This window comes from Microtus ochrogaster, chromosome 7 (genome assembly GCF_000317375.1).
Source record: "Microtus ochrogaster isolate Prairie Vole_2 chromosome 7, MicOch1.0, whole genome shotgun sequence".
Classification (NCBI taxonomy): domain Eukaryota; kingdom Metazoa; phylum Chordata; class Mammalia; order Rodentia; family Cricetidae; genus Microtus; species Microtus ochrogaster.
The window spans coordinates 21,395,926-21,406,221 of NC_022014.1; the positions used below are offsets into that span (position 1 = coordinate 21,395,926).

At 40.2% G+C, this 10,296-nt stretch overlaps 1 protein-coding gene across 1 annotated transcript in view; it reads right to left on the reverse strand.

Annotated features, from left to right (window-relative positions):
• Nucleotides 1–10,296, reverse strand: part of Nufip2 (nuclear FMR1 interacting protein 2) — a 31,382-nt gene that overhangs the window by 16,361 nt on the left and 4,725 nt on the right. Inside the window, exon 2 of the mRNA XM_005349490.3 lies at nt 7,857–9,575. Within this exon, the coding sequence (XP_005349547.1) occupies nt 7,857–9,575 (1,719 nt within the window). The remainder of the gene's footprint in view (nt 1–7,856; nt 9,576–10,296) is intronic.

The window sequence follows — 10,296 nt, forward strand, 5'->3', positions numbered from 1 at the left end:
AAAGACACCACTAAATCACAACAATTAAACAGAGGACAGGGTGGTGGCACATGCCTTTAATGGCAGGACTTAGAAGGCAGAAGAAAGTTGTATCTGAGTTCTTGAGGTCAGCCTGGTCTACATAGTGATTTCCAGCAGAGCTACAAAGTGAGATTCTGCCTCCAAAAGAAAACAAAAACCCAGCTGGGCTTGGTGGAATGAATAGTCAATCAATGAGTAAAAGAAATTTATGCCCTGGCAATGTTGAAGCATACACAGGCAGTCCGTATTATGGCGGTTCTGTTAGAACTTCTCCATATTGGGTTTTAAGGTCTAAATTGATGAGACTGTCTTCCTCAAGACCTCAAGAGGGCACCAGATCTTATTACAGATGGTTTGTAAGCAACCAAGTGGTTGCTAGGAATTGAACTCAAGATCTTTGAAGAGTAGGCAGTGCTCTTAACTGCTGGGCAATCTATGCCTTTAATCCCAGCACTCCAGGCAACAACTGGTATATCTCTTAAACTGGTGTTTAAGGCCAGTGTGGTCTACAAGGAAAGTTTTAGGGCAGCCAAAGTTACAGAGAGAAACCCTGTCTGGATAAACTGTGTCAAGTACTTAGAAATTTCTCCAAAGACGCAAGATACACAAATAAGTGCACGAAGAGCTGTCAGACAAGTATAAATTACATTCAAGATACCATCCACCCTTCATACCCAATAGGATTAAACAGAAAATATAAATTGGCCAAGGAAAATGTGGAACAACCCAAGTCTTTGGGCACTCTTGTTAGTATAATGTAAAACTGCTGTTGAAACCGGAATAGTATTTCTCAAAGAATCAAGAATTGGAACTGGGGTCCATTTCTACAGCTATGCTCAGTGTGGAAGCAACTCAGGTGTCTATCACAAAACAGGCAAGGATGGAGAAATGTAACACACACGCCAAGCTTCAAATGAATGAAGGCTTTTCCTCCCTAACATGTTTATGGTCCTGATTGTCTCCATAACAGAGAACAAACAGAAAAAGATTGATTTGTTCTACCATGTTAAAACAAGGTGACTCCCCAATATTTAATGCTTAAGAGACATGAGTCGAATCAGGAATCGTGATACATGAAGAGGCGAGTGGATTTGTTAGCCTATTGTACACTGCAAGATTTTGTCTCAAAAACAAAACTCCAGAAAAGTCATTAATTAGTACTTTATCATGACCTAAAAAAATGGACTTACACTTAACTTGAAATAGTTGATACTGCTCTACAACAGTATACAAAGATAAAAATTTGTGGTGCTAGGAATGGAGGAGGGCCCTACCCATGTATACAAGCAAGCACTCTACCACTTGAGTTCTACATACAACCAAGCCTTATTTTTCTCTTGGGATTTTGTATATCCCAAGGCAGCCTTGAACTCTAAACTCCTATCCCAAGTGCTGGGATTATAGGCAAACATCAAACTGGGTTTTCTTTTTTTGGTTTCGAGACATGTCTTTTTGTGCAGCCTTGGCTGTCCTGGATCTCTGTAGACTGGGCTGGCTCAGAACTCAGTTATCAGCCTGCCTATTCATCCAGCATGCTGGGATTGAAGGTGTGCATAACCACCACCCAGCCCAAAGTGGGTTTAAGGAGACACTATGTAGACCAGGCTGGAAGAGTGCTAAGATTAAAGGAGTGATCTCCACCATCATGGACTACGGTTATTTCTTAAGCAAAGTTCATGGCACAATATATACATGAGGAGCTAAGAGAAAAACGCCAAAACTAGACTTTAATTGCCAATCCTTATGTGTTATCATTTTACAACTTTTGGTTTGGTTTTTTTTTGTTCTTTTACCAAAGGTAACAATGAAAGTCTAACTATGTTGCATCATACATGCTACTATTTCTACAGGATAGAACTCCAAACTTACAATTAATAAGTAAACATTTGTGCATTTTCTAAAGATTTCTTTTAATTATGAGTGAGTACACATATACCACATGTGTCTGGGTATTCTGAGAGGCCAGAAGAGGATGTCAGATCCCCTGACGCTGTAATTACAAACTGTTACAAGCTGCCTGCCTAATGTGAGTGTTGGGAACTGAATAAAAGTCCTTTGAAAGTCATAGCTTTATTTATTTATTTATTTAGGTTTAAGACAGGGTTTCTATGTAGCTTTGGGGCCTGTCCTGGAACTAGCTCTTGTAGACCAGGCTGGCCTTGAACTCAGAGATCTGCCTGCCTCTGCCTCTGGAGTGCTGGGATTAAAAGTGTGCAACACCTTTGTTTTTCGAGAGGGTCTCTGCGCCAACAATCCTGGCTGTCCTTAAACTCCCTCTGTAGAAGGTTAGACTTCAATCTTTATATCTTTAATTGCACTGAACATTTACATTAAAAATTAGTTGTACGTCTAACACTGCAAGTAATTAATGTTAAACGTAAAATATGTACCATTCCTATGCCATCACATACCCTAATACTTCTAAATTAAACTGGTGAATGGCCTACTTGATATAAGAGGAATGCACAGAACTTCCAATTATAAGCCTAACTTACTTAGTAACTATTACTCAACACTAAAAGGACTAGAATACTAACACTATAAATAAAGGTAACTCTTGAGAGTCCAGTTAAGTTCAAGTGATTCTCCCTTTAAAGTTTAAAATAAAGTTTAAATAAAAAATGAAAGACTAGGGCTGGAGAGATGGCTCAGAAGTTAAGAGCACTGACTGCTCCTCCGGAGGTCCTGAGTTCAATTCCCAGCAACCACATGGTGGCTCACAGCCATCTGTAATGAGATCTGGTGCCCTCTTCTGGCCTGCAGGCATGGAGGCTGAACACTGTGTACATAATAAATAAATCTCTAAAAAAAATTAATGAAAGACTAGAGAGATGACTCAGTGGTCAATACTTGCTGCTCTTCCAATAGGGTGTAGCTTGGTTATAAGCATCCATATGGGGATAGCTCACAACCATCTGCAACTCCATACTTTCAAATCAAATTCAGACAGAAAAGTCACTAGGCCAATAAACCACCACTGAACCAACCAATATTTAGTAGGGTTGCAAAGAACTTGTCCTCCTGGGACCTAAACTATTATTGGCTTAGTTCTCTTCTGTTTAGGGGGAAAACAATATTCGTTTGATCCAATTTTATTAATGCTCAACTGCAAAATTCAAGCTGATGCACTTCACTAAATTCAATTAAAACCGCAACAATATAAAATGGCATTTAGTTTACTTAAATCAGTTCTACACTTAAAAAAAAGCCAGTGATGATTGTTCACAACTTTAATCCCAGCACTCAGTACTAGGATGATCAGAACACAGGTATCCAAACGGCCTGTCTTGAAAATCCAACAGACACACACAAAAACACACAAAGCTGGGAGTAGTGGGGTACATGCCTTTAAAAAACTCAGCTGCACGCCTTTAATCCCAGCACTCAGGAGAGAATCCCTGACTGGAATAAAGTCAGCTGAAAGGATGGCACAGCACTCTCAGCCCTTGGCGTTCTCCAGCACTTGGGAGGCAGATACCTCTGTGAGACTAGCCTGGTTAACATAGAGAGAGATCATGTCTCAAAAACAAAAATTATGGAAGATACAGACCAAAAAAAAGTCAAGAACTTTTTTGCACAGCTAGTCTAGGCAATATAAAATCCCTGGCCCTAAGAAATAAACACACACAAAGCTACCAACTAACCGCCAAGGGAACATCATCTCACTGCTTTTGAGGTTGCAGGAGAAAAATGTCTTCTAGGCTCACATAATTATCACAAACTATAAGAACTGGTTTTCTGTAATAGGCCCTAGAGAGCAGATGACACAGAAAATGACACCAAAACTTCCCAACTATATTGATGGAATTTTTACATATATAATTAAACACACCATAGAAAACTTAATAAGCACTGCTTTTTTGCTATATTTTCAGCTTCTAAACTTTTTTTTTTTTTTTTGGTTTTTCGAGACAGGGATTCTCTGTGGCTTTGGAGTCTGTCCTGGAACTAGCTCTTGTAGACCAGGCTGGTCTCCAATTCAGAGATCCGCCTGCCTCTGCCTCCCTAGTGCTGGGATTAAAGGTGTGTGCCACCACCTCCCGGCTGCTAAACTTTTATTTTCAAAAAGATCTGGAGAGCAAGTCAATCTTTACCTGTCAAGATTCCTACTTTTAAACTACAAATTGCTAGTCAGTATCAAGCCCTCCCACTCCAGTTCTCCATAGTTTTTTTAGACAGGGACCACCTGTATAAAGATGGTACCATTCAGTGTACAGGAAAGGAACCTTCTGCATTAATTAGCAGTCAAAAATGCTCCGTATATGTGCCCACAGGTCAATTTTCTGAAGGCAATTCCTCAATTTATGGAATTTCTTGTTCCAGGTGTGTTTAGGTTTGTTTCAAGCTTAATACGAAATTAAACAACACACCTAGTATCTCTGTGAAAGACTGGTCCAGCTCCTAGTATCACCAAGATTTTATTTATCATTCATTTATAAATTAAGTCATGTCATTCCTCTCTTTTATTGATTTGATTGAGATAATACATTTTTCTATGCTCCCCTCCCTGCCTCACCCTTCCAAAACAAATTCCTTTTATATCACTCTCAATTACTATATTACAACCATTCATGGTAAGTCCTTTGCATAAATCAAGAAGCAATGGGATCTACTTGATCTCTTAGCCTAAAGTGTGACATTATGCTTTTTTTTGTAAATTTTTTTAAAATATTTTTTTATTTATTATGTATACAATATTTTGTCTGTATGTCTGCAGGCCAGAAGAGGGCACCAGATGTCATTACAGATGGTGTGAGCCACCATGTGGTTGCCGGGAATTGAACTCAGGACCTTTGGAAAAGCAGGCAATGCTCTTAGCCACTGAGCCATCTCTCCAGCCCGACATTATGTTTTTTATAGGAGTTTGATTCCCAGCACCCATAATCTATAACTCTAGCCTCAAAGGAAATCTGATGACCTCTATTGGCCTCTGCAAGAACTATGCTCACATCCACATTGACACCTTATCCCATGCAATACATATCATTAAAAATTTTAGAAAATAGCCAGGCAGTGGTGGCGCACGTCTTTAATCCCAGCTCTCAGGAGGCAGAGACACGTAGATCTGAGTTCAAAACCAGCCTGGTTTTCTGAGAGTTCCAGGACACAGAGAAACCTGGCTTGAAACATCCCTCCCGAAACAAAAAACAGAATAAAAATTTGTTTCATGTAGCCCTGGTTGTCCTGGCTAGCCTTGAATGCAAATAATTCCTCACCTCTGTCTTCTGAGAGCTAGGATTAAAGGCATTTAGGTAGGGATCTGTAGGAATAAAGGGTAGGAGTGAAAGAATTATCACATTTTCCTTGGTATAAGCCATTGCCTTAGAGAATAAAAAGCTGTGTATGATGTCTTTCTTTTTTTGGAAGATGGATTTGTGTATTTGAATATTTAACCTGTTAGTATGTCCTTGAAACACACCAGTGCCTAGAGCCAAGGGCATTGGATCCTCCAGATCTGGAGTTACAGATAGTTGTGAGCCATCAAGTGGATTCTGGGAATGAAACATTTGGAAGAGCAGCAAGTGTCCTTAACCACCGAGCCATATCACCTGCCCAGTTTGTTTTTTTTTTTTTTAAATAGTTTTGTTGTGTGTCTCATAAAATACCTATCCATGCTTTTGGGTACCAAAAGAGGATGTCAGATTTGAAGGTGGCGGAATTACAGGCAGTTATGAATTGTCTGGTGTGAGTTCTGGGAATTAAGCTTGCTTGAGTCCTCTGAAAGGGAGATGTTTATAACGGCTGGTCATCACTACAGCCAGCCTATTATAAATTGAAAAAAACTTAATACATGAAGTTTTATACCTGAAAGTTTCATATGTGAATATGAAATCATTTTTACCTCACCTCTCTTCCTTCTTAAACTTACCCTGTTTCCTTCCCAAATTGACTATCTCTCTTGGTTTTTTCAAGACATGATTTCTCTGTGGCTTTGGAGCCTGTCCAGGAGCTAGCGCTTGCCTGTCTCTGCCTCCCAAGTGCTGGTATTAAAGGTATGCGCCACTACGGCCCAGCCTCTTTATTGTTTTTTTACACATACACATGTAAGAATACAGCATGTTGAGTTCTTCTAATGTAACTAAGCAAGCCATGAAAGACAGTAAGCAGCATTCCTCTCTGGTTGCTGATTCATTTCAGTTCCTGGCTTCAGGCTCCTGTCTTGAACTCTTGCCCTGGCTTCTCTCAGTCACGAAAACTGTAATCTGCAGACCAAATAAACCCCTCCTTTCTAAGATTATCCCACCTCTTTTGTGAAAAATGGTTAGGAGTTATGAATAGAAGTTCAGAGACTTAGACCAAAAGAAGTAAAGATAGAAGGAAGTTAGGCAGTAGTGGTGATGCAGGCCTTTAATCTCAGCACTCAGGAGGCAGTGGCAGGTGCATCTGTGAGTTAGAAGCCGGCCAGCTCTAGAGTTGCAGGTCAGTCAGAGCCAGAGAAACCCTGCCTCAAAAATACAAAACAAGCCAGGCGGTGGTGGCGCACGCCTTTAATCCCAGCACTCAGAAGGCAGAGGCAGGCGGATTTCTGAGTTCGAGGCCAGCCTGGTCTACAAGAGCTAGTTCCAGGATGGGCACCAAAGCTACAGAGAAACCCTGTCTCGAAAAAACAAAAAACAAAACAACAACAAAAAAAGTTAGCTGGGTGGTGGTGGCAGACAGCTTTAATCCCAGAACTTCGTGGATCTTTGTGAGTTCAGGGCCAATCTGGTTTACAAGAGCTAGTTCCAGGACAGGCTCCAAAGCTACAGAGAAACCTTGTCTTGAAAAGCCAAAAATAAAAGTTATGCTATTCAGCAAAAAGAAAAACAATTTTTGATTATATTTTGCAGGTGGAGATATCTGCCATGGCACAAGTGTGGAGGTCAAAGGACAACTTGTAGAAGTCAAATCTTTTCCACCATTTGAAAACTAGAGATCATCTGTGAGTTCGAGACCAGCCTGGTCTACAAAAGCTAGTTCCAGGACAGGCTCCAAAACCAGAGAAACCCTGTCTCGAAAAAAAAAACAAAAAAAAAAAACAAAAAAAAAAACTAGAGATCAAATTCACATAAGGCTTGGGGAAACAGGTGCCTTTATCCATTGAGCCATCTCTGGGACCCGAGACTTTCTTTTTTTCTCAGGTTTGAGACATTAATTTGTCCTGGCTGTCCTGAAACTTGCTCTGTAAGCCAGACTGGCCTCAAACTCAGGAATTTGCCTGCCTCTGCCTCAAGTGCTGGTAGGAAGCAGGCCACATTTTGTGGCAGACCTGCAATCCCAGCAGAACCTGAGACAGAATTAGGACGTAAGGTCATCACTTTAAAACAAAACAAAACAAAAACATATAAAAAACCTCATTAGCCTTAGAAATACTGAGCAAGTTCGAGACCAGCCTGGTCTACAAAAGCTAGTTCCAGGACAGGCTCCAAAACCACAGAGAAACCCTGTCTCGAAAAACAAAAAAAAAAACTGAGCAAGGCATGGTAGGTAGCATGCACTTAAAATCCCAGCACCTGGGAAACAGAAGGATCAAGAATTTAAGGTCAGCCTAACTATGAAACCCTGTTTCAAAAAGCTAAAAAAATTATTCCTTTAAGCAAGTGCTTCATTTCCACATAAAACCTCTGTAACTATGTGATCCTTTCTTGATCATTTTACATTGGAAAACTACATTCTTATAAACTATATTGTCTCCAAAGACCTTGAATCAGGAAATTTATACTAATTACTTATTCAACCACTTATAATCAGAAGACTCTCAAATATACTAGTATATGTACTTGTGTACACACACACACACACACACACACACAATCAGCCCATCAAAATCTTTGGGGAAATAAAAAAAGAGTTACCTTTAGTGTGATATACAATAGCAGCCCTCAGGTCAAAAGAACCCCAGCTATCATTCCTTTCTAGGCCTCTCTGGTATCTCTGTTCTTTGGCGGAGCCTAACAAAGTGTTCGTAGGAGAGGCCAGAGGATTTTGATTTTCTATTTCGTAGTCCTTTGAGAGAAACACTAAAGCACCTTGACTACTGGTGTCTGCTTTTTGCAGGTCACCTAAATGACTGGGTTCCAAGGATAAGGCTCCACTCTCAGCAGTCCCAGGTTTTAGAATGTTACCCAGAACTTGAGGACTAGTCCGTTTTTCCAGCTCATAAGCCTTGGGGAACACAGGATGCTCAGTTCCTGAGGGAATTATTTCAGCACCCTGTGAAACCAAAGTGGCAGGATATTCTCCTTGAAATGTCACTTCCATTACTTTATGATCTGATGACTTTCCAATAACAGTCTCTGGGCCAGCGCTGGGTTCATTTATAAATGATAAACCCCATTGATTCTGGAAGATATCCCCCAGATTTTGCTGATCTGTCTGAGAGGGCAGATCTACTTGTGCAGTGCTTAACAGCACCGTTTGCATATTTGAAGGGTAGATAAAAAGGCTAGACTTAATTTGTTCAACAGCTGCTGATGTCAGACTCATGTCCTGAAGAACTGAATCAGTCCCAGTAGAGATGGGTGTTAAAGTATTAGCAGCAGTAGTTAGCAGTGGCTGACCCCCTGATGGATACACATTTCCATCAGTTCCTGCTAAAACAGGCCCATTAGAAAAGTTGACAGAAGTAACAGATTTCAGAGCTGACATGGGGACCTGGGATAATCGACTTGAAGGTTGAGTCTGAGTTTCCCCAGTAGATAATGAAGACGATGAAGATGAGGATGGTGACACAGAAGAGTTCTGTACAGTTTTGTTGAGGTTCTCCTTAACTTTGCTTGCATAACTTATTTTAGGAACTATTTTAGCACTGCTATTATCCACTGGAAAAACTGGGGGTGGTTTAAACAAAGTCCACGAGTCCTCTTTGGAGGCAGAAGCTGAGGCATGTTTTCCTTTAGGCCGATCATCAAACTTTTTGCTGCTCAAACCAGGTTTAATATCTGAGCTTTTACGAAGTATGTCACTCACAGAAGGTTTTCCACGACTTGTTCCTCCAGGTCCAGTTTCATACTTCCAAATAGGCTTCGAACCATCTGCCCGAGTTCCCTTTTGTTCACTATAGTCAGGCTTTAAACTTTCAAGTCCCTGTTTTAAAGCTGGGACACTAGTCTCTTGCATTATTTTGTCCTGCACTAAATTAAGGTTTTCACAACCCTTGGCACTATTGCGCCTAGCTTTCCTTTTTTTAGGAGTTGTATATCCACTCTCAGATCCACTACCATCATTATCTGCTCCTTTGCCCATATAACCATTAGTAATATAGCCTGAATTATTTGTTATAACACCATTTGGAATTGCTACAGTATCGGTCTTGTCTACCGCCTGGTTCTCTCCAGATTTATTTTCGTAAGACTTCCCATTCTTTTTGTCCATACTGTTTTTCTGAATAAAATTCTTGGTTTTAATTCCTGTTTTTCCAAAGGTGCTGGTCTTTACAGTCTGCTTCAGGCTAGTGTCTACAACTTGCTGGTTGCCATTGACGACCCTAGAAATAGGGTTAGTAGCTTCATCAGAACTGAGGCTCTTTAAAGATATTTCTCTTTCTCCAGCATTACCATTTATTTCACCATAGCCTAAAGAAGAAAAACAAAAACAAAACAAAACAAAAGCCATTTAAATCACAATAGTACTAAAAACTCAAAGCTGTTTATTGAATGTCCTGATACTACGGTGTAAGGTTTGTTACTTCACATCTCTATGAAGAGACTTGTCGGCCCTATTTCATAGATTAAAACATTGAGCTCACTGCTAGGCAGAATTGGGACACAATTCACATCAGGTCCATATACAGGGCCAGTAGCCAGAATTAACTAAAAAGAACAGGACCTCTTCAAGCAGCATGTCCGTAAAACAGAATAAACCTACACATTATGGCCATGAAGCTGTTATAAAATAAAAAATCCCCTCACAATTAATTAAATGCAATACAATCCAGGCAGGTGTGGTAACGGCTTGTAACTTCAGCAAGCACACTGAAAACTGAAGCAAGATGATTGCATGATTGAAGCCACCCTGAATATACACACAAATAGGACCAGAGCTACCCTCTGGGCAAAATCCCAAGTGTTCAGATACAGTAAACTATAAAGGAAAAGAAATAAGACTGTGACCTTTGCCTAGCATGTATGACCATTGAATTCAATCCCTTGCATTAACCATCCCACCAAAAGTTAGGAAATTGAAGACCGTAAGTGGCTAGTTACAATCCATCTAACAAAGGTCTAAATCCTATGAACTTGGCATCAGATCATACCATAACACATGAAGCAAAAATTTATACCAATTTTTTTTTTG